The sequence below is a fragment of the Mrakia frigida genome (genome assembly GCF_051309035.1).
Source record: "Mrakia frigida strain ATCC 22029 unplaced genomic scaffold BDY24scaffold_20, whole genome shotgun sequence".
NCBI lineage: Eukaryota > Fungi > Basidiomycota > Tremellomycetes > Cystofilobasidiales > Mrakiaceae > Mrakia > Mrakia frigida.
In genome coordinates, this window is record NW_027481261.1 from 27288 (window position 1) to 53054 (window position 25767).

General features: G+C 54.4%; 7 protein-coding genes across 7 annotated transcripts; 4 read left to right on the plus strand and 3 right to left on the minus strand.

The window, feature by feature from the left end:
- Positions 1-213: 213 nt before the first annotated feature.
- On the plus strand, positions 214-1108 carry BDY24DRAFT_370822 (uncharacterized protein; the record flags this gene model as incomplete). Its single annotated transcript, XM_076638129.1, has 4 exons — positions 214-480; positions 562-606; positions 676-684; positions 758-1108. The coding sequence occupies 4 exons, from the start codon at positions 214-216 to the stop codon at positions 1106-1108; spliced, it is 672 nt and encodes a 223-aa protein (XP_076495475.1).
- Positions 1109-1368: 260 nt separating this feature from the next.
- Positions 1369-9972, minus strand: MYO1 (myosin 1). Its single transcript, XM_076640920.1, has 24 exons — positions 9872-9972; positions 9734-9744; positions 9552-9654; positions 9008-9151; positions 8923-8932; positions 8669-8843; positions 8287-8599; positions 8041-8221; positions 7861-7964; positions 7376-7783; positions 7245-7298; positions 5483-7158; positions 4682-5360; positions 3800-4604; positions 3674-3721; positions 3449-3582; positions 3234-3337; positions 3130-3158; positions 2867-3022; positions 2613-2782; positions 2458-2538; positions 2014-2385; positions 1859-1938; positions 1369-1780 (listed from the first exon to the last, which is right to left on the minus strand). The coding sequence occupies exons 1-24, from the start codon at positions 9914-9916 to the stop codon at positions 1684-1686; spliced, it is 5979 nt and encodes a 1992-aa protein (XP_076495476.1). The 5' UTR covers positions 9917-9972; the 3' UTR covers positions 1369-1683.
- A 493-nt stretch (positions 9973-10465) lies between these two features.
- BDY24DRAFT_416112 (alpha/beta hydrolase family protein) lies at positions 10466-13684 on the plus strand (the record flags this gene model as incomplete). Its single annotated transcript, XM_076643547.1, has 14 exons — positions 10466-10582; positions 10698-10812; positions 10894-11031; positions 11143-11679; positions 11780-12258; positions 12362-12418; positions 12533-12710; positions 12812-12894; positions 12973-12980; positions 13053-13096; positions 13170-13303; positions 13381-13435; positions 13511-13525; positions 13596-13684. 14 exons carry the CDS (start codon positions 10466-10468, stop codon positions 13682-13684), a joined length of 2049 nt encoding a protein of 682 aa, XP_076495477.1.
- Positions 13685-14174: 490 nt separating this feature from the next.
- On the plus strand, positions 14175-19057 carry HSH155 (U2 snRNP complex subunit HSH155). The gene is made up of 11 exons (XM_076640921.1): positions 14175-14310; positions 14445-14586; positions 14991-17150; positions 17224-17378; positions 17453-17508; positions 17579-17652; positions 17736-17813; positions 17906-18127; positions 18217-18554; positions 18633-18763; positions 18841-19057. Exons 1-11 carry the CDS (start codon positions 14251-14253, stop codon positions 18941-18943), a joined length of 3519 nt encoding a protein of 1172 aa, XP_076495478.1. The 5' UTR covers positions 14175-14250; the 3' UTR covers positions 18944-19057.
- A 53-nt stretch (positions 19058-19110) lies between these two features.
- Positions 19111-20981, plus strand: VTI1 (v-SNARE protein VTI1). Its single transcript, XM_076640922.1, has 9 exons — positions 19111-19246; positions 19326-19429; positions 19716-19774; positions 19882-19992; positions 20067-20217; positions 20286-20401; positions 20480-20541; positions 20667-20713; positions 20831-20981. The coding sequence occupies exons 1-9, from the start codon at positions 19242-19244 to the stop codon at positions 20872-20874; spliced, it is 699 nt and encodes a 232-aa protein (XP_076495479.1). The 5' UTR covers positions 19111-19241; the 3' UTR covers positions 20875-20981.
- A 454-nt stretch (positions 20982-21435) lies between these two features.
- BDY24DRAFT_392520 (uncharacterized protein) lies at positions 21436-21888 on the minus strand. The gene has a single exon (XM_076640923.1). It carries the CDS (start codon positions 21773-21775, stop codon positions 21542-21544), a length of 234 nt encoding a protein of 77 aa, XP_076495480.1. The 5' UTR covers positions 21776-21888; the 3' UTR covers positions 21436-21541.
- A 1763-nt stretch (positions 21889-23651) lies between these two features.
- Positions 23652-25613, minus strand: BDY24DRAFT_392523 (60S ribosomal protein L19). Its single transcript, XM_076640924.1, has 7 exons — positions 25587-25613; positions 24902-24973; positions 24734-24818; positions 24548-24633; positions 24332-24452; positions 24010-24152; positions 23652-23810 (listed from the first exon to the last, which is right to left on the minus strand). Coding segments are annotated over exons 1-7 (597 nt in total). The 5' UTR covers positions 25588-25613; the 3' UTR covers positions 23652-23721.
- Between the last annotated feature and the right edge of the window lie 154 nt (positions 25614-25767).

Genomic DNA, 25767 nt, shown 5'->3' on the forward strand with positions numbered 1-25767 from the left:
CCTTTGATCAAAGCCACGATCTTTGAAGATTAAGAGAGCACCTACATCAGTCAACTTCCAACCACACCCTTCTCTCTCGCTACATCTCTTTTCTCCTTCTCAATCCATACAACTCTACCACTCCCACACGGAACCCTCACCTTCTTTTCAACTCAACCTCCTTTCCTTCTCTTCCAACCCAAACCCCAAGCCCAAGCCCAACCTCAACTCAATATGCTCGCATCTCCGTCCTCCATCATTCTCTTTGCTGTCCTCATCCTCGCCAGCATCTCAACAACCTTCGCGGCTCCCCTCTCAGGTCGACACGTCCCTCTCCCATTCTCGCACTCGTCTTCCTACGGAGCTCCCGAGCCAACCGCCGTCGCCTCCACCACCACCTACACTTCCGTCCCTTCGGTCTCGTCTCCAGCTGCTGCGACTAGGGAGGTTCGATCGAGAGCAGCAGACAGGTGGCTGTGGGTCGAAGATGCCGTTGTTTCGGTGAGTCTCGCGTCGACGTCGTCTCTTCCCTTTCCCCCTTCGATCAGCCGAGCTCACGCCCTTCAATTTTTGACTTTTTAGTCCGAGCCAACCAACTTTGTTCGAGCCGTCGCTAAGAGGAAGATGGTCAGCCGGGAAAACACCTTTGAAGAGCGAGCACCTCTCGTTTCGGGTGACGCGTTCCATTCTTTCTAGGTCGTCTTGGTGAGTCTATAGTCTACTCAGCCTCCTCTTTTCGCACTGAACACAAAGTTAACGACTTTTCTTTTTTCTACAGCTCTACTCTTGCTTTGTTCTCGTCCATCCTTCGCTTTGTTTCTGCTTTGCGTTTCAGCTTTGTTTCCCTTTGATAGGCCCAGCTGTCGTCTCCCTTCCTTCTTCGGTGTCCCCCACCCACGAACATTCATCGCGATCTTCGCTGCTTCGCTTTTTTGCTTTGTTCTTGCTTGCTTCGCTATACTCTCTTGCTTCTTCTCGCTTCTCCTTGCTGTACTGTAGCCCTCGTTTCGTTTCTTCGCTCTCGTCGTTTTCCTCACCCATTCTCTGCTTTAGATTCCCCTTCACGTTCACGACCATACCTTTATCTATCGAGTCCCCTTCTTTAATTACCGTTACATCATGCCCATAGTTCGTTCTTCCGATTCGCGTTGAAGAAAGCTTGAAGGAAGAGCTTTATGTAGGGAGAGAGCGAAGGGTGGCAGTTCAAAGCGTCCCCGTTGTTTTATCCTCGATATTCTTCAACTGAAGAATGCTTTGATGTGGTGAGTTGACTCGGTAAATGCACCAAAGAAACAAAGAGAGAGGAGAAGCTAAGCTTGGAAGTCTCAACCCAAAAACAACACCGTCGTGGATCGCACGACGCGACGCCGGCAAGCCGTGAACGAGAAGAACGGAGGCAAGAGTGATAATAAGTCCATGTAGCTAGAAGAAGAGAAGCGAAGCGAACGGAAAGACGAGAGCGAGACGGGCAGCAGGAGGGAAAGAAAGAGAAGAGCAGGAGACGCGTCGAGGGAGAAAGGAAAAAGCAAGAAAGGGTATCGAAGAGGGAGAAGAAGCAGGGAGCTGGTATGGTAAGAGCGCTGATATTTAGAAGTACAGACGAGGGGATCGGTTTGAAGCAAATAAGTAGACGCAAGCAGTATACGGAGAGAGAGGTAGCAAAAGAGCGAGACGAGGCGAGAAGAGAAGAGAAGAGAGGGAAAGCTACGAGCGTGTGCGAGAGTCGGAGGAGGTGGTTTGGAAGAAGCGAGATTCGGAACGGTAGAGCTGCTCCTTGAGCTGTTCGATCTCACGTTCTTTGCTGTGAAAAAGGGAAGGTGAACGAGTCGGATCAGCAACGAGAGGAGGAAGACGAGAGGATGGAAGGAAAGCGACGAACCCAAGACAGAGAGCCTTCTGGTCGGTCGCTTCTCGTTCAGCTTTCCGCTTGGCGATGTTGAGGTCGTTCTCGGTCCGTTGCTGTAGAAGGAAGGCGAACCAACGGGGAGATCAGCATGCGTCTCGTCGACGAAGAGGGAAAGCCGACAAACTTACCTGAGTCGTGATGAACTCCCTCAACTCCTCCAGCTTCTTGTCTCCATCCTCCTTACTCCTTCTCATCCCTTCGTATCTCCTCTCGTAGTCAACCAACCTCGCCTCCGGAGTTCCAAAGCCAGATCCAGCTCCTCGTCGAACGCTTCCGACTTCGGATCCTCGAGGAGTTCCGAACGACGAGCCGGCACCTCCTGGCGACGACGCATGTCCTGGGGTGTTGAAGAGGAAGGACGTTCGGTTTCGAGAGGGAGTGATGTTGGAGTTGGGGTTGGGAAGGTCTCGAGGAGCAGTGGAAGTGGGAGTTCGAGGAGTGGTGGTTTCGTAGTCGATCACTCGGATGTTGGCGTCTCGAAGTTGTTTCTCGATCTGAGCCTGATGAATAGAAGAGGAGAAGGAGAGGTCAGTAGAGAAAAAAGAGAGAGAAGGAAGAGGCTTTGAACGTACATTCCGACGCTCGACGACAGCGATCTCGTCTCTGAGCTTGGACGACTCCGTTTGAGACTCGACCATGGCAGCCTCGGCCATCTGACGAACAGAAATCGAACAAAGAGAGGTCAGTTTCTCGACTCGGATCAAGGAGTAAGACTCGGCAAACTCACCCTCTGTTTCTCAACAGCCAGAGCAGCCTTCTCTCCAGCGACTCTGACCGCTGCGTCCCTCTCGTCGATCTCACTCCTCAGATCTCGAAGCTGAGACATGTGCTTGACCGCTTCAGCTCGAGCTTGTTCCAGAGAGGCCTCGGCAGCTTGCTTTCCCTCCCGGAGATCGACTGCAGTGAAGACGAAGAGAGGGAATCAGCCCGACGCGTCGAAGGAGGGATGGGAGGAAACGGAGGGCATTGAAGCGAGCTCACCCAGACCCATCTCGAAACGATCCTTCTCCTTCTTCCACGACGATCCAGCGAAGACTTCGTCGTCGAGCTTGAACTGCAGAGCTTCCTTCTCAGCCTTGATGTTCCGGTTGTCGTTTCGAAGGTCCGAGATCTTCTTGATGTGAGCTGCGTTCTCGGCTGGAGGAGAGTGGAAAGGAAAGAGAAGCGCGTCAATTATGAAGGAAATGAAAGAAAACAGGGGAGAGAGGAGACGGAGGGACAAAGAAGAGGGCTGAGAGACGAACAAGTAGCAAGAGCGAGAGCACCGTGGTATCTGGATTCTCGAAAGAAGACGCGAGTCAGTGAACAGTTCGTCGAGCTCTAGATCTCGCTCTCAGAAGAAACTCACCGTTCCTTCTTCATATCGAAATCAAAGCCTCGATCCGAGAGAATCTTCGAGTGCTGTTCCTCGAGTTCCTCCTCGAGACGAGCTTGTCGAGCGTTGTCTTCGTCCTGTGAAGCGTTTTAAAAGTATCGAGGTCAGTTCACGCGAAGAAGGGAGAGAAGAAAAACAGCAATCGACGGAGAGGGGCAAACAAGAAGGCTTAAAAAAGGCAGACTCACCCTGAGATCTCGAAGCTCCTGTTCTCTCGAGAGGACGAGCTCCTCAGCCTGCAGTCGAGCAGCTTCGGCAGCCTCAAACTTGCTGAAGCAGTCGTCGTACTTGGATTTGAGAGTTTGAACGGTCTGTTGGAGTTCTGTGGGGAGGGAGAAGGAAGGGAAAAGAGGGGAGGGGGAATCAGCAACGCGTTCGACCTCGGGATGAGGATGGAGAGAAGGAGCACGAACGAAGGACCGTATCGGACGAAGATGCAGTTGGCGAGAGAGGTTGACGTGCTGCTTTATAAAGAGAGAAGACGGGTCAGTATGATCCTCCGAGACGAAGGAAGACGAGGAGACGAGAGGGAGACTCACTCTTCACCGAAGCCTTCTGCTGCTCCTCGAGCTTCGTCTTCAACTGAGCCGCCTCCGTCTGAAGCCTCTTCCTCTCGAAGTTGAACTCTGAGATCTGCCTCCTAGCCTCTGCCAACTCGACCTGAGCCTTGTCCGACGACTGGTTCTGGTTCTGATTCGAGCTCGAGCGGTGTCCGTTGGTGAAAGGAATGTTGTTGTTGCTGTGGTTGAGGAGCGACCTAGCCTGCGACGAAATCCCCGTAGCCATGTTCTCGTTACTCGACTGCAACTCCTTCAGCAGCTTCAACCTCGCCCGTTCCTCAGCAGCCTTGATGACCGACTCCTGGTTCCTCGCAGCCGCTCGTTCCCGTTCTCCATGTCGGCTGAGATCCTCGGCGTCTCGAGCTTTGGTCTTCTCGAGGGACTTGACGTAGACGGTGAGGGACTGGAGTTCGAGTCTGGCTTCGGCGAGTTGACGATCGGTGAGTCGTTTGGCAGCTTCGAGGACGTGGACGTGTTCGACGATGGTCTTGTTCTCCCTGGAGCGAAGGAGTCGAACCTCGGCGTCGATGGCATCGAAGTCGGTTCCAACCTTGAGGAGTTCTCGTTCCGTTCGACCGAGACGATCCTGGAGACCGGTGAGTTCCGAGTTCCGCTTGAGTTGGTCGTCCTCGAGTTTGAGACGTTGCTTGTTCTCCGATTCGAGACGACGTTGGAGTTCCGACATCTGAGCTGCCCAGGATCCCTTCTCTCGTTCGATGGCGATGATGGCATCTTCGTAGTCATTGTTCTTCTTCTGCGACTTGGCGAGTTGGCGTTCGAGAGCCTGAAGAGGGAGAAGAGAGGGGAACAATCAGTACGGCTCGCACAGTCTCCCTCCCTCTCTCGTTTCAAGAAACTCACCTCCTTGGCTTTCCGAGTCTCGGTCAGAGCAGCATCTGCGTCGATAAGACGAGACCTAACCGACTGAAGCTCCTCCTCAGCGGCTCTCCTTCCCTCCTCGACGCTTCGAAGACTTTCCTCCAGCTTGACGACCTTCTGCTCCAGACTCGACGATTTGGCCACGAGCTCCTCATGCGCTCGAGCAAGCGACCCATGTTCCCTTCGAGCACCTTCGAGCTCGAGCGTGATCTTCTCCGTCGTCGCCGACGCCTGTCGAGAAGCCTGAGCGAGTTCCGATTCCAACCGACCGACGGCAGTCCTGAGGGAGGCGATCTCCTGCTCCTTGCTCTTCTCAGCCTCGGACCTCTTCATCTCCTGGGATCCCATCGTCGTTCGAAGATCGTCGATTTCCCTCTCGAGGTTGGTTCGGGCTTGAGTCTCCCTCGAAGCGAGGTCCTTCTGAAGATCGAGATCCCTGACGTGACTCTGGAGTTTGACGTCGAGCTGAGCGTTGGCTTGTTCGAGGGCTTTCCGTTCGGAAGAGGAGGAGGAGAGATCGGAGTGGAGACGGGATATGTCGATGTCCTTCTTCTGGAGTCTGGTTTCCGATTCCGAGACGGTTCGCATGAGTTCGGCGAGACGATCCTTGACGAGGGAGGCTTCCTGTTCGAGAGCGGTAATCTTGGTGGATTCGAGAGTCCTGTAAGAATTGACGAAGGAAGGAGAGCAGCTTAGGTCAGCTTGTGCGTGGACGGAAAGGAAGAGCAAAGGGGACAGAGGGCAAGGGAGAAAAAAAGACGCGTCGAGATCCGCAAAACTCACCTCTTCTGCGAATCACTCTCCTTCTTCTCCAGCAACTCCTTCTCCAAAGCTTCCACCCTAACCCTAGCCTTCCCCAAATCCTCCTCACTAGCCTGAAGCTTCCTCTTCAACTCCCCTGCCGAACTCTTCAATTCATCCCTCTCCACCTCCAACCTCTGACTCGCCTCCGTCCGACTTTTCACATCCCCCAGTAACCCAGCTTCCCTCTCCCTCAGAACCTTCCTATCCTCCTCCAACTCCTCCACCGCTCCCGCCAGCTCGTCGAACTCGTTCCTCAACTGCAACGATCTAGCCTCAGCAGCGCTCTTGGCCTCCATCGCTCGTTCGAGTTGGTCGGCGATCACGTCCATGTCCGCTTTGAGGTCCTGGATCTCCGACTGACATTGAACGACCGTTCGACCATGGACTTCTGCTTCGTTGAGACGGATGGCGCGTTCGGCTTCGAGGTCGGCTTCGATGTCCTTCTTGTCCGACTCGAGTTGGAGACGCAAGTTCTCGAGCGAGGCCTTCTCCTTCTCGTCTCGTTCCGCTCGTTCCTTTGCGAACAGCAACTCGGCGTTCTTCCGTTGGAGTTCGAGGTCGTTCCTCGTGGCGGCGAGGAGAGGTTGAACGGTTGTGAAGAGTTGCCACCAAGGCCATTCTCGGAGGTCGTTGTAGATCCGAGCGTTCCTCTGGATCGTTCGAACGGCGGCGTCTCGGTTGAGAATCTTGAGGAGTTGACGACGAGCAGTGAACCGACGAGCGGCTGCTTGGAACCGAGAGACGAGATCGAAGAGGTGGGCGTCGAGTCTCTCCTGGAGGTCTGCGAGGACTCCGACCTTGAAGAAGACCTTGGTCGTTCCGAGCTTGACGACCTCCTTGTCGAGTTGAAGAGCGTCGATCATGGCCTGGCAGGCGACTCGTCCGTCGACGTATCCTCGTCCGAAGGCGTTGGGAGTGAGGATCTCGTATCTCTGACGGAACTCGGAGAAGGGGAGTCGATTCGGGTATCCTCGACGAGCGATCCTGATCCCTTCGAGGACTCCGTTGCATCTGAGTTGGTCGAGGACGAGAGGGACGTCAATCCTTCCTGGCTGCTTGAATCGATTGGGGACGATGCATCGAACGAAGTGAGGGTTGGTCGAATCGAGTTGGAGCATGAGTTTGGTGAGCTCCTCCTGATGTCGTTGAGATCCAGTTCTGAACGCTCCCGTCTTGACTCTCCTCCCGTACGCCGACTGGGAGGTCGCCTCCTCGCTGAACTCGGCGAACAACGACGCGACGAACTTGTTGGTCGAAGCAGCGAGGACCGAGGTGATGTTCGAGTTGAGAGGATCCTTGTTCTTGTCGAGCCAACCGTCCGTTCGGTACTCGACCTTCCCGGCGTAGTGCTGAACGGTGAAGCCAGGGGTGAAGCGAAGAGTTCCGAACTTGGAGCATCCGTCGGCGGGGGGAGTTCGAGGATCGGTGGAGGGAGTCCAGATGCGGGTGAGTTTGCTGAGGAAGGTGGTGTCGGACGCCTGAGGCATGATGCACTCCTCGTCGAGGCAGGAGAGGATTCCGATGGGAGCGGCGGAGGATCCTTCGATGAGTTCGATGGTGGATTGGAGGTCGTGTCCGAAGTCGACGTAGTCCCACTCGATCTCCTCTCGGGCGTACTCCTGTTGCTCGAGGACGAACATGTGGTGGTTGAAGAACTGAAGGAGGGAGGAAAACGAGGCGAGAGGTCAGTTGTCCGAGACGCGTCGAGGAGAGGATCGAGGGGATGAGGGAAAGGACAGACCTGCTGGAGCTTCTCGTTGGTGTAGTTGATGCAGAGCTGTTCAAAGGAGTTGGCCTAAGGCGAGGAAGGAAGAAAGAGAACGATCAGTTCATCGTTCAAACGAAATCGAGAACGGACGCGTCGCAACTCACCTCGAAAATCTCAAACCCAGCGATATCCAACACTCCAATGAACGTCCCCGTCTCCTTCGGTCTATCCAACGCTCGATTCACCATCTCCACAATCGCTCCAAACGTCTTCGCGTACACCGTCTTGGCCAAACTAGCAATCTCGTCCACCGCCTGCTGTTTCGTCCTGGCCTGAACGACCGTCTCCCTCCCGGCCATGACCTTGGGTCGAAGGACAGCCTTGGTGAACTCTGCTGGTGGGATTCCGAGGAGGTGACAGGCTTTCTCGACTTGGGAAGGGGTCCGGATTTGAGCCTGGTTGGATCGATCTCCCGAGATCTCGATGTTTCCGAGGTGGAGGATGGCGGCGACGATACGGAAGAGGTCGAGTTGTTCTCGGTCTTTGGAGAAGCCAACGACGTCCAGGGCATCCTAGATAAGAGAGACAACGAATCAGCGTGAGCTTTGGGAACAAGGAAAGACGCGACGAGGGAGAAAGATCAGCTCACCGTTAACAGCTTCCACTCCTCGAGATCGTTGACTCCGTCGATGGCCTGAGCCGACTTGTTGAGGTATTCGTAGTCTGATGCTGATCCATCGAGAAGAAGATCCTCTGTGAGTCGATAACGAAGGGAAAAACGCGTCAGTTTCGACTCCCCAAGACTCGAAGGGAAGAAAGTCGAGCTCACCTCGCAGTTTCCTCCCTCCCTCTCCCTTCGCCTGACAAGCCGCTAGCAGCATGTAAAAGACGTGGAAACTCCTCTCTCCCGAACTTCTGAAGGCGACTCTCGATTTTTCGAGCAAGTACCAGTTGATGTTGGCTCCAGCGATGGCTCCCGACGGCGAGAAGAAGATGCGAACGAATTTGCCCTGTCGAAGCCAGCGAAGGTCAGCTTTCTCCCCTTTCACCAGGCAAAGCAGCAAGCTGGACTCACGAATCTCGACGAGTTGTTGTTACGCATCGTCTGAGCGTTTCCAAAGGCTTCCAGGATCGGGTTTGCCTCGAGGATCTGCCTCTCGAGCATCCCTCGACCTGAAGGCCCTCCTTCGACGAGGTTCCGGTTCGATCCTGAGCGAAGAACCGAGCGTGTTGAGGTCGATCGTTGGAGGAAGGGAGGAGCGGTGGCTGTGACGAGAGAGGAAGAGGAAGTCGAGCCTGGGACGTTGGTGGTGGTTTCGGTAGCGATGGCAGCGAGGTACTGAATGACCTTCTTGGTGTTTTCGGTCTTTCCTGCTCCAGATTCACCCCTGCGAGAGGAGGTGGAGGTGGTCAGGGAAGGAGAGAATAGAAAGATCAAAGTGGGGAAGGGTACGTACGTGATGAGAACACTCTGTGATTCTCGGCCTTCTCGCATGTTGACCCAGGCGCGTTCTGCGATGGCAAAGATGTGAGGAGCGTTCTCCTCTTTGCGACGGTTCCGATACTGATCGATGGTGGATTGGGAGTAGATGGGTAGAGATCGATAAGGGTTGACGGCGACGAGGAAGATGCCTGGGAGGAACGAGGGAGGGAAAGGTCGTGAGTCTTGAGCTCAACAACAAGGGAGGAGCGAGCGAAGGGCTGAGCTTACTGGAGTAGGTCTGGGAGGAGGAAGAAGAGAGGAGAAAGTCAGCTTGAGCCGAGATATATGTAAAGTAAAAAGAACGTCTCCTCACATAGATCAAACCAGTTGCGTATCTCTGTCTGAGGTTGTGAACGACGCTGGCTTCGTTGAGGTAGGTGAGGTCGGCGATGTCTGAAGCCTTGTCGAACCGAGGAGGGTTCATGTCCGAGAGTTCAGATAAAGGGAGAGTGACGACCTGGAGCGAGTAGAGGAGATGGTAACGAGGTCAGTTCTGTGGAAGTCTAGTGGGTGTAGCAGTGATGGAACGAGTCGAAGTCGGGAGAGAGGAGGTTGCGCTATCGTCGACGTCGTTCCTCCCTCCTTCCCTTCCTCCCTCCCGTCGTTGAGCTTCCCTCCAGCCCCCTTCCTCAACTATAGAGTCCCTTCTTCTGCGCAGTCCATCTCTAGCTTGTCTATCCCCCGATGAAAATATTCCTTGGACCTTAAGACTCTTCCCACTCTATGGATCGAGCTGTCCCTCTCTCTCTTTGAGCTCAGCTCAGCTCGTCCCCTCTCCTCCTTCCCTCCTTCGCCTTCTTCCTCGCTCCATCCTCCCTCCTCCCCTAGATATATCCGCAGACACTAAAGAGACTCACCTGACCACTCTCTGCTACTGTAACCGTTCTAACTTCTCCTTCCAGCTCCTTGGTAACCCATCCTCCGACGTAGCCTTCGACTTCATCAGGAACCCAGACCCATCTGGAACAAAGAACAAAGAGAAGTGGAGAGTTAGCTCGAATAAGCGGAGATTATATGTACAAGAAGGTGTTACACTCACTTCTTAGCGATCTGTTGTAGTAGTAGGATGAGCGAGGGAGGAAGGAGGGAGGGAAGAGAGGGAGAAGCGAAAGGAGGAAACAACATGAGCTCTCTTTGCTTTGCTTTCTTTCTCGTTTCCTTCCCTCTTCAAACTCACAAACTCGGCATCCCCGTTGTTCTGTGGTGGTGGCGGTGGTGGCATGCTGTAAGAGAAGAGAAGGAGAGAGAGAAGAGGAGAAAGAGCCCCTCGGGTTGGTGGAGGTTTGGAGGAGAGAGGCAAAGAAGAGAGGAGGAGAGCTCAAGGTGAAAGGAGGAGAGGGGGAAGTCGACGCGTCAGGGGCGATCAAGAAGATACGAAGAGAGCGGGAAGGAAATTTTCAGTGGGTCTGAAAAAAAGTCAGCTTATAAAGAAGGATGGAGCAGCGAGAACTGCTGAGACTTTTACAGAAGAAATGGGTGAAAAACATGAAAATCCAAAGTTGTTTGGTTCGAAGTCGAAGGGACGACGCGGCGAGATCAAGTGTGTAGCTCTTCGCCTGTGAAGATTTGACAAAGTCAGGTCTCTGGCTACAGAATCAACATCTACGATCATCTCTGTTCTATTTTCTCTTCCAGAGTGGAGGCAAAAAAAAAAAAGCGAGCTTCTTTGGCCTCTCGCCCTCCTCGAGCTCTGACCTCTCATCTCCCAATCCACATGGGTCTTCGTCCTCTCTCCTTCTCCCCCAACTCCCTTTCCCTCCTTCTTCGCAAGATGTCTACTTCTTCCGCAAAAGCCCCCTATGGATCCTGGAAATCACCAATCACTACCGATCTCATCACTGGAGCCACGATCTCGTTTGCTGAGACGAGAGTGTCCAACAAGTTTGTGGTGAGCTCGCTTCTCTCCTTCCTTCCCTCTCAATCCATTCCCGCTCGAAGAGGTTTGAAGCTGACTTGGATCCTCTTGTAATCGTTTCATCTGGGGTTGATGCTTGCTCGATTAGTACCACAGTGAAACTCGACCTTCGGAAGGTGGGAGGTCGGTGATCGTGAGGACTGCCCTCGAAGGAGGAGGAGATGGCAAAGGGAAGGACGTCTTTGGAGCGGATTGGAACGCTCGTAAGCCGAATTTTCTCGAGATCTAAAGTGTAGTCGGAGGTAGATGATTAACGCTGCTCTTATTTGGGCACTTCTTTACAGGCTCTAGAGTCCATGAGTACGGAGGAGGGGCCTTTGTCGTGGTTCCCGACACCGACGACGTCCTCTTCTCGAACCTCAAGGACGGTAGAATCTGGAGAGTCGCTCGAGATGGTACTGAGCCTGTAGCTGTTACCCCTGGTAAGCTTCAAATTTTCATCCTAACGAAGTCTCTGGTTCGCGTTCGAGCTCAAACTCGACAAAGGTCAAACGACGAAGCTCACACGCTCCTCCTCCCTTCCTCTCGCTCAGAATCCACCACCCACCGTTTCGCCGCTTTTCAACCTCACCCCTTGTTCTCCACCACCCACCCTTACCTCCTCTCCATCCTCGAACAACACCAAGAACCCTCCCTCCCTTCAACCGTCCAGAACTCGCTCGTTCTCATCAACGCTTCCACCGGATCCATCACCTCCCTCCGATCGACAACCGATTTCTACTCTTCCTGCTTCTGGGATCCAACTTCCAAAAGCAACAAGATCTGCTGGATCGAATGGGATCACCCGAGCATGCCTTGGGAGTCGTCGAGGTTGTGCGTTGGGAAGGTGGATGGGTTGGAGGAAGCGGGGGGGAGGGACGCGAAGGTGACGGGAGTGAGGACGGTGGCAGGAGGGAAGGACGCGATTGGAAGTGGGGAGACGACGGTTGGGCAACCTACTTGGGTCGGAGGAGATCTGTTCTTCCTTTGGGACAAGACAGGGTACTCGTTGTTGTACAGGTGGAAGGCCGGAGGAGGAGGAGAGCCGGAGTTGATGATGGACGAGTTGAAGTACGATTTGTCGGATCCTGGTGAGTCTGTTTCTGACTGTTTGCTCCTCGATGTCTCCCGAGCATGTTCGCTTCAAGACTGACTCCCGAGCTCCTCCGTATCCTTCGCTCGCCGGTCTAGACTGGACCTTCTCCCTCTCCCGCTACACCGCTCTCACCCCGACGCTCCTCGTTCTCACTCCCCTCATCAAATCCCTCACAACACTCCACCTCCTTCATCTACCCTCCAAGAAACTCGTTCCGCTGTCCTACTCTACCCAAACCTCCACTCCCTTCGTCACCGTCGACGGACTCAGACGGATCTCGGACACCTCGTTCCTCTTCGTCGGAACCACCGACTCCTCCCCTCCTGCCCTTTCCATCCTGGACGTTGCCTCAGGGGAGGTCACCGCGGTCAAGAAGTCGAGCGAGGTGGACGAGAAGGAAGTTTCGAAGGGGATGTTCAGCTCAGCCCAAGGGTTGGAGTTTGACGTCCCGACTGGGGAGGGAGGGAAGATGGTCAATCTAAACGTGCTGCACTTCGCTCCAAAGAATGAGAACTATTCTGGGGGAGTGGATGGAGAGCTTCCTCCTGCGATCATTCGGTGCCATGGTGGTCCTGTGAGTTCTTCCATCATCTTTCTCTTTCTCGTTGCGACGAACAGAGACCTGACGTCTCTTCCTTTTCTCGAACTCTTCGCCTTCCCTCTTTCTTCAACAACAGACGAGTCGATCAGCTCCCGGAATGTCTTGGACAACAGCCTACTGGACTTCTCGTGGAGTGAGCTTACACCCTCTTTTTTTCCCTCCCGCACTCGTCCCTTCTTCGTTCGCTCCCTAGACTGACCACCTCTCCTCTCTCTCTTTCTTTTCTCCGTTCGCCTCCACCTCTCAGTACGCTGTTCTCGACGTCAACTACGGTGGATCCTCTGGTTTTGGAAAGGAGTATCGGGAACGACTCGCTGGTCAGTGGGGGATCGTCGACGTCCAGGATTCCATCGAGACCGTCAAGCACTGCGTCACGAAGGGCTTGATTGATGGGAAGAGGGTCGCGATCTCTGGTGGCTCTGCTGGTGATTTGTTTTTCGGTTTCTCTCCTACTCGGACGTTGGAAAGGGGGGGGACGTGAGCTGAACTCCGTCTCGTTTTCGTTGTGGTCTTCGTCGCGTCGCAGGAGGATTCACCGTGCTCGGAGCTCTCACGAAGAGCGACGTATTTGCTGCTGGGCTTTGCTCGTATGGGATCGGAGACCTCGAGGTAAGCACATCTCTCCCCTTGCTTCTGATCTCTTGAACGACCTCTTGCTCACTATGCTCTCTCCTTCGTTCGTTTCAGCTCCTTGCGTGAGTTTTCTTCGACGAACCCTCGTTCTTCGTTCTTCACGGACTTATCTGACTCTTTCCCTTCCTCTTCAGTGGTGACACCCACAAGTTCGAATCCCAGTACCTCTTCAAGCTCGGTTCGTCTCGTCTCTTCGTCTCTCCTCTCTTTCGCTCGAGCTGACTTCTCCGCTCGTCGTCGTTCCTTCACAGTCGGCGGCACTCTCGCCGAGGTACCCCAAAACTACTACGATCGGTCTCCCGTTCACTTTGCTGAGAAGATCACCGCCGATCTTCTGATCCTTCAAGGGTTGGACGACAAGGTCGTTCCTCCTGGGCAGGCTCAGGTGAGGCGACTCGTCCTCTCTTCCTCTCCCTTCCCTACCCTCACTCACATCGGTTATTTTCTTTCTCATCTCTGAAGACTATGGTCAAGAAGATTGAGGACGCAGGTGGGAAGGTTGAAGCGGTCTACTACGGTTCGTTCTTCCAGTTGGAGAAGACGCGTCGAGTCCTCGAGCTGACTTCCCCGTTTTGTTCTTTCGTTTGAACAGAGGGAGAAGGGCACGGTGAGTTTCGATACACTTTCGCATCTGACGAAGAATCGAACTGACTCCCTCGTTGCTTTTGACTCGCCAGGCTTCCGAAAGTCTGAAAACATCAAGGACAGCATCGAGACGAGCAGACGGGCCTTGGAGAGGACGTTTGGGATCGAGGTCGCTGCCTAGTCGCATTGCACCGGCAGATTATGCGCCTTCCTTTACGAATCTCATGAGCTTCTCTCTTTGGCTCGAGTGGAAAGGATGTGAGGGGTGAGGACAAGGAAAAGAGCGAGACGGACGTCCTCGACGACTCGGAGGCCCGATGTTCTGGCTTTCTCTTCGTCGTGAACTACCAAAAGCATGATATCGAAAGGCCCGGAGTGTGCTAAAGGGCCTTTGAAGCTCTGTAGATATCAAAGGATCATGGCTCAGAGAAGGAAAGGCGAGCATCGACAGGTCCACCGCGGGCGACGGGACGAGGAGTTCAGCTGGTTCGCCTCCCTCTCTCACATCACATGGTGATATGTTTCCCAACATAGCGACACGAGTGAGACCTCCAGCCTGCATAGAAGAAGGCCTTCACTGCAAAATGCAGGAAACCGAGGTCGAAGTCGGTATTTGTTTTTGACTCCGCTCCTGAGCTTCGTTTCGAGCTCTCGCCTCGCCCGTTCTCCTCCCTCCCTCACCCTCCATCTTCTCCCCATCCCATCCTTCCCTCTCGACCTTCCCCATCTCCCCTCATCTAGGAGATCATGTCGAACCAAGATGACGAGCCTCGAGGACGGCTGTTAGACTCGTTCACAGCACCAAAAGTGAGCCCTCCTTCCTTCTTCACCACCTCACGTCCCTTCCTTCCCCTTTCTCGACCATCCTCTCCCCTTTAAACCTACGTCCTTCTTGCAGACATGTACTGACCTTACTCGCTTATCTTCTCCCTCCCTCTTAGGACGTCCTGGAAGACTTTGCCGACATGAACGACGCTGAGGACTTCGACCCTTTCGCGGAGACGGCCAAATCGAAACAGGTCGCTGCTAGACAGTCAGAGTACCATCTCAAGAGGTTCGATAGGCAGGACGAGGCTACTACGAGTGAGTTCATTGTGCTTTCTTATCCGAGCTCGTTTGGTTCGGATCGATGAGAGGAGGAGGGAGGAAGGGAACTAGGAAGGAAGGTTGAGCTCGAAGGAAGGCGAAGGTGATGGGCTCTTCGTTCTTCCATCCTAGCTCCGTTCTCCGTAGTTGAGGGATATAGCATCTCTCAGAGCATGATGTAGCAGCAGGAGAAGATACAGCTGCTCGATAGAGATGAGAGATGCCCGACGGGAGGAGGAAGGCTTTCGTCAAAGAGGACTGGGTCGAGCTCGAGCTCCTTCTCCTTCCTCCTTCCTTCCCTCCCTCTTTCTTCCGCTGCCTCCCTCCCAAACCCGACTATACCACCTCATCTCACTTCGAGAACTATCCGCTGACCCGCTTCTACATCTTCTACTTTACAGGATCTGACCCTTTCGCCTCAACCTCCACCGACGGATCTGGGGACACCTACGCTGAGACGATGCGACTTCGAAACCTCGAACGAGAGGAGCAGAGGGTCAAGCTTGCTATCGAGGAACGTCGGAGGAAGGACGAGGACGAAGGAATCGTCAGCACTTCGACAGCAGACGACAAGACTCCCCCGAGAGGAGCTCGAGCGGACGACGACACCCCTCCTCGAGGAGGAGTGGCGAAGAAGAGCTGGGACGAGGACGCTCCTGCCACGAAGGGAGAGAAGTCGGCAGACTGGTCGACGGAGGTCAAGAAGGACGACGAGTCAGCAGCTCCAGTAGTCAAGAAGAAGAGGTCTAGATGGGACGAGACTCCCGTCGCAGGAGGAGGAGCAACAACCTCGGCCGTCGGAGAGACTCCCTCAGGGAAACGATCTCGTTGGGATCAAACTCCCGTTGGAGTCCAAGCTCTTCCTCCCACCCCTTCCACCTCCGCCATCCCAGCCACTCCTACCTCCTTCGCCAGCGGATCCAACTTCTCCCTCCTCGCCGCCGAAGATCCTCGCAATCGATACCTCTCGGACGCTGAGCTCGACGCTCTCCTCCCTTACGAAGGCTACGCCATCGTCGAACCCCCACCAGGCTACGCTCCCACTCGATCCCACAAGCTCACCGCTACTCCAGTCAACTCGAACGGATTCATGATGCAGGACGAGGCTTCGGCGAAGGCAGCAGTCGACGCCGCTGGAGGATACGCTCACGACGTGCCGACCGAGATCGAGGGAATCGGAGCCCTTCAGTTCCTCAAGGCCGAGGATCAGGAGTACTTCAAGATCATCCTGTCAGGAACGGACGACGACGTCAAGCTCACCGTGGAGGAGCTCAAGGAGAGAAAGATCATGCGACTGCTCCTCAAGATCAAGAACGGAACCCCTCCCGTCAGGAAGTCGGCTCTTCGACAGATCACGGACAAGGCTCGAGACTTCGGAGCTGGACCTCTCTTCGACAAGATCCTCCCTCTCCTCATGGAACGGACGCTCGAGGATCAGGAACGACATCTTCTCGTCAAGGTCATCGATCGAGTCCTCTACAAGCTCGACGACCTCGTTCGTCCTTACGTCCACAAGATCCTCGTCGTTATCGAACCCCTCCTCATCGACGAAGACTATTACGCTCGAGTTGAAGGACGAGAGATCATCTCCAACCTCTCCAAGGCAGCCGGTCTCGCCCACATGATCTCGACGATGCGACCGGATATCGACCACATCGACGAGTACGTTCGAAACACGACGGCTCGAGCCTTCTCCGTCGTCGCGTCGGCCCTCGGAATCCCCTCCCTCCTCCCCTTCCTCAAAGCCGTCTGTCGATCCAAGAAGTCCTGGCAGGCTCGTCACACCGGAATCCGAATCGTCCAGCAGATCGCCATCATGATGGGATGCGCCGTCCTCCCTCACCTTCGAAACCTCGTCGACGCCATCGCTCACGGACTCGAGGACGAACAGCAGAAGGTTCGAACCATGACCGCTCTCGGACTCGCCGCCCTCGCCGAAGCAGCCGCTCCCTACGGAATCGAGTCGTTCGACAACGTCCTCAAGCCTCTTTGGCTCGGAATCCGTCAACATCGAGGAAAGGGACTCGCCGCGTTCCTCAAGGCGATCGGATTCATCATCCCTCTCATGGACCCCGAGTACGCTTCCTACTACGTCAAGGAGTGTGTTCCCATCCTCATTCGAGAGTTCGGATCGGCAGACGAGGAGATGAAGAAGATCGTCCTCAAGGTCGTCAAGCAGTGCGCCGCCACGGAGGGAGTCACGCCAACCTACGTCCGAGAGGAGATCCTCCCCGAGTTCTTCAAGGCCTTCTGGGTTAGGAGGATGGCGTTGGACAGGAGGAACTACCGAAGTCTAGTCGAGACGACCGTCGAGCTCGCTCAGAAGGCTGGAGTGTCGGAGATCGTTGGAAGGGTGGTGAACGACTTGAAGGACGAGAGCGAACCGTTCAGGAAGATGGTGATGGAGACGATCACGAAGGTCGTTTCGACGGTTGGAGCTGCCGATATCGACGAGCGACTCGAGGTCCTTCTCATCGACGGAATCATCTACGCCTTCCAGGAACAGACCGTCGAGGACAACGTCATGCTCGATGGTTTCGGAACAGTCGTCAACGCTCTCGGTGAGCCTTCTCTCACCTTTCTCCTCCTTTTTGTCTCGAGCCTGACCGCTTCCTCCTCTGTCTTCTCTCCCAGGTATCCGAGTCAAGCCCTACCTCACTCAGATCGTCTCGACCATCCTTTGGCGTCTCAACAACAAGAGCGCAAAGGTTCGTCAACAGGCTGCCGATCTCACGACGCGACTCGCCGTGGTCATCAAGCAGTGCGGAGAGGACGCCCATCTCAGCAAGGTAAGCAACATTGCCGATCAGCTCTACTGTCTTTCGATCCTATCTGACCGACCATCATCTCTTCTCTTCCTCAGCTCGGACTCGTTCTCTTCGAACAGCTTGGAGAAGAGTACCCCGACACCCTGGGAAGGTGAGTCTCGTTTCTTCTCTTCGCTCGAGGAACTGCGACTTACCTTCTTCGATCTCCTCTTTCCCTCCAGTATCATCGCCGCTGAGGCTGCTATCGCCAACGTCGTCGGAATGACCCAAATGAACCCTCCCGTCAAGGATCTTCGTGCGTTTCTTCCTCCTTTCCGCCTTCGCCTTCCTTTCCTTCGCTCAGCCCACTGACCATATTTTCACCCTCTCTTCCGTCAGTTCCCCGAATGACTCCCATTCTTCGAAACAGGCACGAGAAGGTGCAGGAGGCTTCCATCAATTTGATCGGGCGAATCGGTCAGTCCTTCGCTTCTTTCCTACTCTCGTCTCTTTTTACTCGGTCTTTCCGTTTTGCTGACCGTCATCTCCTTTCTTTTCGTTTTCTGCAGCCGATCGTGGAGCCGAGTTCGTCCCTGCTCGAGAGTGGATGCGAATCTGCTTCGAACTCCTCGACCTCCTCAAAGCCCACAAGAAGGGAATCCGTCGAGCCGCTGTCAACTCGTTCGGATACATCGCCAAGGCCATCGGTCCTCAGGATGTGCTTTCGGTCCTTCTCACCAACTTGCGAGTCCAAGAGAGGCAGAGTCGAGTGTGTAGTACGGTCGCTATCGGTGAGTCTCTCTCCCTCCTTCTCCCTCGACGCGTTTCGATCGTTCGACTGACTCCTCCTTCCCTCCTCTCCCCTCTTTCTTCTCTCCAGCCATCGTCTCCGAGACGTGTGGCCCCTTCACCACCATCCCCGCCATTCTCAACGAGTACCGAACTCCCGAACTCAACGTTCGAAACGGTTGCCTCAAGGCTCTCTCGTTCGTCTTCGAGTACGTCGGAGAGATGGCCAAGGACTACATCCACGCCGTTACCGGACTCCTCGAGGATGCTCTTACCGAGAGGGACGCCGTCCATCGACAGACGGCTAGTGCGATCGTCAAGCACATCGCTTTGGGAGTCGCGTCGTACGGACACGAGGAATCGCTGCAGCACCTGCTCAACTTGGTCTGGCCCAACATCTACGAGACTTCGCCTCATGTTATCGGAGCCGTAAGTCGCCTCTCTTCTCCCTCCTATTCTTCCTCGGCGCTTCGCTGACTCTCAATCTCCTTCTTCGTTCTCTCAAAGGTGATGGAAGCCATCGAAGCGTGCCGAGTCGGACTCGGACCTGGAGTTCTCCTCAGCCATCTCCTCCCAGGACTCTTCCACCCCGCCAGGAAGGTTCGAGAGGTCTACTGGAGGATTTACAACGCCAACTAGTGAGCCTCCTATCTCCCTTCCTTTCGAACGAAACGAAGTGTTGACCTCGCTTTATCTCCTCTTTCCTCTTTCTCAGCCTCGGAGCCGCCGACGCCCTCGTTCCCTTCTACCCCAACCTCGGAGCTCTTTCGGAGGACGAGAACGACTACCAGAGGCATCCTCTATACCTCTTCTTGTAGGGTGACGGGGGAGGGAGGACTTGGTTTGGGTTTCGGAGGGCAGATCTCGGTTCGATAGTTTCGTAGTTTGTCTTCTTCTTTCTTTCTTTTGTTTTGCATGTGATTTTAGCTTTCCTCTCAATCCACCTAAGCAAGAAAATCTTCTCAAGCACCTCGTGCTCGGTCGTCAACGCCGAGCTCGACTGGATCCGTTTCAGCTCCGCCTCGCTCCTCTCTCCTTCCTCCTCCCATCCACCATCCACTCCCTCCTACCTCTTCGTTCCACCCATCTCCTCTTTTTCTCAACTCCTCGCTCGTCATGGAGTAAGTTCTACGGCCTATCCCTCTTCGCTTCAGTGCAGCCGAATCTGACGAGCTCCTCTTCTCGATTCGACGGTTGCAGTCAATCGCCCTCTGCGCTGTTTGAAGCGTACGGGAGTGATTTCACTCAGTTGGTGGACAACGTATCGGCTCAGTTGGATAGCCAGGGGAAGGCTCTCAAAGGAGGTTAGTTCATGCTTGAAGGAGTGAGGAGGGAGAGAGGTGGAAGAGGGAAGGAGGGAGGGGAGGGAGGACCCAGTTCGGTCCAGCTCGCTTCCTTTGCTGGCAGGCCAAGGAGTTGCATATATTTGGCTGGCAGAACAGGGTAGCAGACGGAGAGTATGAGCCTGTTGCTGATGGATGGACTGTAGAGGGATGGCGTGGAGGAAGGGGCGGGAAGGATCGAAGGAAGGAAAGCTCAGCTCATTGACCTCGCTTCGCTTCCCTCCGCTTTCGTCGTTCTTCCCTGCAGAACCCCTCAAAGCTCTCATTCGAAGATGCGAGGCTGAATTGGAAGAGGGAGAGGAGATCGTGAGCATCTTTCATTTCTTTGGTTGTATTTGGAGAGAGAAGGCAGGGGCGAGTCGAACGAAGGAAGGGACCGAGCTGACAGCACCTCCCTCCTCTCTCCCTCGTAGATCTCCCAAATGGAAGTCGAGCTCCCCTCCATCCCTCAATCTATCAGATCCAAGTACACAGCTACCTTCAAGACGTACAAGACTCAACTGGATAGAGCTAAGAAGCAGCTCGTACGTCCCATCTCTCCTCCTTCCTCAAAGGTTCGAAGCTCATTCGTTTGCTTCTTCCTTCTTCCCTCGTCTAGCGAGAAGCGAAGCAGTCTCAGAACAGATCGGATCTGCTCTCTTCGTCGACGGACCCATCGATTTCGGATGATCCTTACACGGACTCGCCGGGGGGAGGGGATTACTCGCAGCGAACGAGGTTGCTGCAGGGAACGGAGAGGTTGCAAGATGGTCTGTTCGCTACTCTCCTTTTCCTCCTGGCCTGAGTCGAAGCTGATCTTATCTTGTGGTGTGTGCAGGAACCCGACGACTGGAAGACTCTCACCGACTAGCTCTGGAGACAGAAGACGTCGGAGCGGATATCCTCCGAAACCTTCGAGGCCAGCGAGAGCAGATTGAGCACTCTCGAGATGTCGTACGTCCCTTTTCCTCCCTCTTTCTTCTCCGACCAAGCTTCAGAGCTCACCACCTCCTCTTGCCTGTCTCATCACAGCTCCACCAAGCCGACAACTCGATCGATCGTGCGTCAGGGACCCTGAAGAAGATGATCTGGCGGTTCGTCTCCTTCTCTCCCCTCTTCCCTTCTTTCTTTCCTCCCGCCCTTCGAAAACCTCGAATCTGACTTTGACTGACTGACTGAACAGCCGGAAATGGCTCCCTTTCTCTTAATCGAACTTCAGGATGTATCAGCAGCGGTTCATGACCTGGGGGATCATTGGGATTCTTGGTGAGTTGTCTCGTCTCGTTCTCGACTTCCCTTCTCTCTTTACTTCTTCGCTTCGGTCTCAGTCGTCGACGTACATTCGCTGATAACGTTTCTTCTCTTGTTCTTGTGTGCGCTCAGTCCTCCTCATCATCGTCGTCGTTTGGGGCAAGTTCTTCAGTTGAAGGAGTCGACGCGTCGACCTTTGGGGCTCTCTCGCCAGAGAGGAGGGTTCATAGCCTAGGATCTGGGTCTCGCGTGCGAAATATGTTAATGCCTCGTTTTCGTTATACTCCAGTTCAGTCTGTGAAAGCAGGTTGAGGAAGGGAGGGAGGAAGAGTGAAGGAGCTGCGAGATTCTGAGGTTCGAGCGTTGGTGAGTCACCGAGCTGCCAAAATTGTCTATCTCTTTCAGCCTTTCGCTTCAGCGACTGCTCTCAACAGAGCAGACTCATTCTAGCTGGCTCCTCTCTTTCCTCGACTCTCCTCGACGTTCCCACGTCCTACCCTCATCAACGACTCTACTCCCGTCTCACAACCATCGAGCTCCCTCTCATCGGGGAGAAGGAGGGATTCTTCTTCCACGCTCTCGGATCAGACGCGGTGGGAACGCTCGAAGTCGTCCCTGGTTCAGACGAGGACGGGGCAGCGAGAGTCGAGGTCGTCGTTGTTTATGCGGATGAGGCGAAGTTGAAGGAGAGGGTGAAGATCTTCAAGATGGATGATCCCGTAGATGGTAGAGTTGGGGTTGACGTTTTGGTGGGTTCTACAAGCTTGCTCGCGTCTCCGTCTCAAAGCGAGAGAGAAATCAGGACGCGTCGCAGTCCAAACTGATCTTCGATCTCTCTCTTCCCTAGACTCCGACTGACCGTCCGACCTGGAAAGGATCTGCCGAATACATTGCCTTCGAAGTCAAGATCATCCTCCCAGCACGATCCAACTCCTCCCTCTCTTCGCACGACGGAACCCTTCGACTCGGCGCCTTCGAGGGAAAAGCCACTGGGAGGGGTCTTAAGGTGGGAGAGTTGGGAAAAGGGTGGAGGTTTGGGTCGTTTGAGTACAAAAGTAGGGATTCGGGTATCTCCATCAAGGTGAGCTCGTATTCCTTGCTCTTTTTCTCCTCGGAGGAACGAGAGTGATCAACCGACGCGTCCTCTTTCTTTCGCTCGTCCTCCTTTCCTCCAGTCCCTCAACTCAGAGTCCATGCGCCTCCAAACCACCAACGGAGGCATTGTAGTCTCGAGCTTCAACGGTACCACTCTCGAACTCAACACTACCAACGGCGCCATCGAGTCTGAAGGAGGGACGGTCGAGGCTCAATCAATCGAGTTGCAGACGACGAACGGAATTGTTCGAGCTGGAGAGGCTGAGGATGGCCTGTCGACGGTGGAGGCTGATTTGATTGTGATCAAGACTTCGAACGGTGAGCTGAGCCGTCGCTTTTTTGGTTTCGTTCCAGAGGCTGAACCCTTGTGCTTCTTTTTCACTTCTGCAGCTGCCATCCGAGGATTTTGGACCGCAAAGGAGATCCGAGCTACCACTTCCAACGCTGAGATCTCAGGATTTTTCTCTGGAATCGATAGGAGTTTGCTGCTTCGTGAGTCTTCTTGATGTTGAAGAATCCTCCGACCGACGCTGATCTTTTTCCTTCTTGCGACGCTTTCCAGACACGTCGAGCGACCCAATCCGCGCTTCGATCCAAACCATTCCCTCCGACTCTCTAACACCCATTCCCATAGACATCAAAACCACCTCCGGATCCCTCGATGTCACTTTTGAACCTCACCCTCCCTCAGAAAAAAACGTCCCCATCAACGCGTCCCTCGTCACGTCGAACGCTCACGCTCTGGTCACAGCGAAGTCCTTCCTTGGGGAGTTCAACACCAGAACGAGTCATTACCAGAAGACTGTGAGAGAATGCTCTGTGGAGGGTGGGCGCAGGATCGAGTTTAGTGAGGAAGGGAAAGAGAACGAGACCGAGGCGAGAAAGGGAAAGGTTTTGGATCGAAACTCGAGACGGGAAGGGGGGAAGTTGGAGGTGAGGACTAGTAACGATGGTGTGACGCTTTTGTTTTAGACTGAGCTTGAGATCAATCGATGACGAGCTTCGAGTTTTGCTGGGGAGGGACTAGAACGGAAAATGTCGCGTCGAGGTCGCGTCCCTCTGCCTTCAGCCTTCCTTCCTCGTCGGAAATTCCCACCTTCCCCCCCCCCCGATCAACTACAGAACTCCTAGAAGCCAACAAGCGCCTTCCCTCTTGAAAGCATACAGGTCTCGAGTCGTCGCTACAACGCCGTTCACGGGGTCTCGAAACTCCTTTTCTTCTTTTTCGCAGTCCATCACAAACAAGCTTCATCAACCTCTCCACCTCCTATTTTCTCCACTGCTCTTGCCTGTCAGCGAAGGAACCACTTGGCCTCAACTTCCACCCCCTGTATGCACGAAGTCTCAGCATCCCTCAGAGCGAGAGGTCGATTCCGGTCAGAGCTTGTGAACGCGTCTCGACTTTCCTCGTTCCCTCTCTCGCTCTTTCCCTCCGTCCTCGACTCTCCTCGACCTTCTTCCCTTGACTTTGCCCTTTTGTGCACTTTTTAACTCAGCAAGCAGCGCTGGCGATCAAAAAGAACGGCGACGAAACGGGGAGGAAATGTTTCGTCGTTGGTCGTCGTCGTTTCGCGTCTCAACGTGTACTCTCCTCCATCGGTTGCTCGCCCGCCCGACAGCAACATCTCAAGTTTCCCTTCTGTTACAGAACAAGAATCTGCCGCTCGAACGGTGTCCTTCCCGCTCAACCTTCTCGCCAGTCCCTCCGCGTCGAACGTCGAACTGGCCGCGTCTCTCTCTCTCTTTCTCTTCCCCTCCTCTCCTCTTCTCTCCCATCCCTCCCTCCCTCTCTCAGTCTCCATCAGCCGTCCCATCTCGTTCTTGCCCTCCCTCTCCCTCTCCCACTCTCTCAGCTCAATTCGTAAAAATCATCATCGAACAGAAAAAATCCCTTCTCATCAAGTCGTGTAAGAAATGACGATGGAAATCTACTGCTGAACGGCAGCCTCGTTCTCGACAGCGGCGATACCCGATCGCTTCTCGGCGAGTCGAAGGGCCTTTCGCTCTCGGACGGCCTCTGTTGGTGGGGGGGTAAAAGAAAAGGGGTGGGGAGAGGAAGAGGAAGGGAGGGAGGGAGGGAGGAGAGGAGGAAGAGGGTCAGTTTTCGTTCGTTCGTGAAGACGAGGATGAGAGAACGAGGGACGAGGTAACGGAGGGGTGGGAGGTGAGGGTGAAATGGTGGGTGGGAAGGGAAGAAAGTGAAAGACGGGACGAACTGTTCCTGGTCCTCCTGGCCTCCATCTGGTCTCCAAGGGTCTTGGTCCTGAGCTTCTCCTGCTTGGCCTTGTGGATGAACTCCATGAGGACTCGCTTGTTCTTGAAGACGTTACCCTTGGACTTGAGGTAGAGGGAGTGGTAGCTGCGAACGAAAAGCGAAGACGAAGACGAAACGAAGATGAGAGGTCAGTTTGGGCGGCTTCGAGGAAGGTCGAGCTCGTTGGCTCTTCGTTTGAGAGACTCGGACGAGAACGAGGAAATGCTCGATGGTGTTGACGAGGTAGTAGAAGGTGGTGATGTGAGAAAGAACGAGCGACTCACAGGTGCTTGTCGATCTTTCCCGAATCTCGGTACTTCCTCAACAGACGCCTGAGAACCCTCATTCGTCGCATCCACTGGACCTTGGTAGGGAATCGAGCATCCGCAGTACCCTTCCTCTTACCTGTTCACCACAAAAACATCAACAAGCACAAAGTCAGCCCGAGCTCGAAACGAGAGCGTCGTCGAAGGAGAAGAGGTTGAATGAATGGAACTTACCGGCTCCAGTGTGTCGTCCCTTACGCTTAGCGGCGAGGAGATCTCTGGTTCGGGCTCGGGAGTGGATGGTGGTGGGCTTAACAATGCTGTATAATCCCGAAAAAAAAAAGGGAGGACGAAGGAGGTAAACAAGGTCAGTGAACGGAGACGAGAACGGAGGGAAGGAAGCGAGAGAGCTGAACGAACATGTGTCCATCCTTGATGAGCTTGGCAACTCCCTTTCGAGAGTTGGCGTTCGAGATCTCAGCGGCCTCCTCAGGGTCGAGCCAGACTGTGAAGAAGAAGAACGAAAAAGAAGAAGTAAGCGATCGAGAAGCGAAGGAGGGAGAGGCGAAGGTGGGAGGAAGGACGCACTCTTCCTCTTTCCGACACCGGCGACCGAGGCTGCGAGTCGCTTCTGGATCTTGAGGTTGGAGAGCTTGGCCACTGGAGGAGAGGAGAAGAAGAACGAGCGAAAAGGACAAGGGGTCAGTAGAGCTTTCGACGAGGGAAAGGGGAGTGAAGACGGTGGATCGAAACGGTGTTGACGGCGAGGCTTCTAGAGCAGCTGGGGAAGTGGGAATCTCGTGAGGATGTAGGGGACGAGGTGTATGGTGAGGAAGAGAGGGTAGTGGAAGGAGGAGAGGTGGATCCAAAGGAGTACAAGAGGGAAGGAAAGGGCGGAAGGTCGAGCTTGAGCTTCGTTCCTCGTTCCTCCCTTCCTTCCTTCCTCTCGTTCTTCCCTTGAAGATTCAATCCTTTCTCTTTTTTCAAGAGTAGGATCAAAGTTTCTCCCTCTAGCTTCCCACTCATCCTCCCACCGCCAGCTCGTCTCAAACCGCTCCTCTCCCCAGGCAGCTCCCTTTTGTCCAAACCCCCTCCCTTCTCTCCTCGCCAATTTTTGCTCTCAGCCACCTCCTCTCCTCTCCTCTGCTCCCTCCTCCTTCTCTCCTCTCCTCCGTTCGTTCGTTCGTTCGTGTGCAGATCTATATAGTGTTGATGTTGTTGTGGTGGTTGTTGAAGGAATTGTAAGGGAAAGAGGGAGGAGGGGAGTAATCACTTTTGGAAGTCTTGAAGGGATGGGGAAGGTCGGAGGGCAAAAGAAGAGAGGAGCGAGCGAGCGAGGAGGAGAGAGGTTGAATCGAGAACTGCGGGAAGGTGCGAGGTTTGGATCTGTTTTTGTTGACAAGGAGAGATGTAGAGATCTGGGAGGTGACGAGAGACGAGCTCGGTTAATGAGC

Excerpts from the sequence above, each read along its gene's own strand:
- MYO1 (XM_076640920.1), bottom strand. The coding sequence starts at position 9,916 with ATGCCACCACCGCCACCACCACAGAACAACGGGGATGCCGAGTTT. Across the intron at positions 7,784-7,860 it reads AGGAGTGGAAGCTGTTAACG|GATGCCCTGGACGTCGTTGG; the intron begins GTGAGCTGATCT and ends TCTCTTATCTAG. Across the intron at positions 2,783-2,866 it reads TCGTTTCGAGATGGGTCTGG|TCGATCTCCGGGAGGGAAAG; the intron begins GTGAGCTCGCTT and ends TCTTCACTGCAG.
- HSH155 (XM_076640921.1), top strand. The coding sequence starts at position 14,251 with ATGTCGAACCAAGATGACGAGCCTCGAGGACGGCTGTTAGACTCGTTC. Across the intron at positions 17,151-17,223 it reads AACAGTCGTCAACGCTCTCG|GTATCCGAGTCAAGCCCTAC; the intron begins GTGAGCCTTCTC and ends CTTCTCTCCCAG. Across the intron at positions 17,653-17,735 it reads CCCTCCCGTCAAGGATCTTC|TTCCCCGAATGACTCCCATT; the intron begins GTGCGTTTCTTC and ends CTCTTCCGTCAG.
- VTI1 (XM_076640922.1), top strand. Across the intron at positions 19,430-19,715 it reads GGGGAAGGCTCTCAAAGGAG|AACCCCTCAAAGCTCTCATT; the intron begins GTTAGTTCATGC and ends TCTTCCCTGCAG. Across the intron at positions 20,218-20,285 it reads AACGGAGAGGTTGCAAGATG|GAACCCGACGACTGGAAGAC; the intron begins GTCTGTTCGCTA and ends TGGTGTGTGCAG.
- BDY24DRAFT_392520 (XM_076640923.1), bottom strand. The coding sequence starts at position 21,775 with ATGGAGATACCCGAATCCCTACTTTTGTACTCAAACGACCCAAACCTC.
- BDY24DRAFT_392523 (XM_076640924.1), bottom strand. Across the intron at positions 24,453-24,547 it reads GGGACGACACACTGGAGCCG|GTAAGAGGAAGGGTACTGCG; the intron begins GTAAGTTCCATT and ends TGTGGTGAACAG. Across the intron at positions 23,811-24,009 it reads GGCCAGGAGGACCAGGAACA|AGGCCGTCCGAGAGCGAAAG; the intron begins GTTCGTCCCGTC and ends CCCCACCAACAG.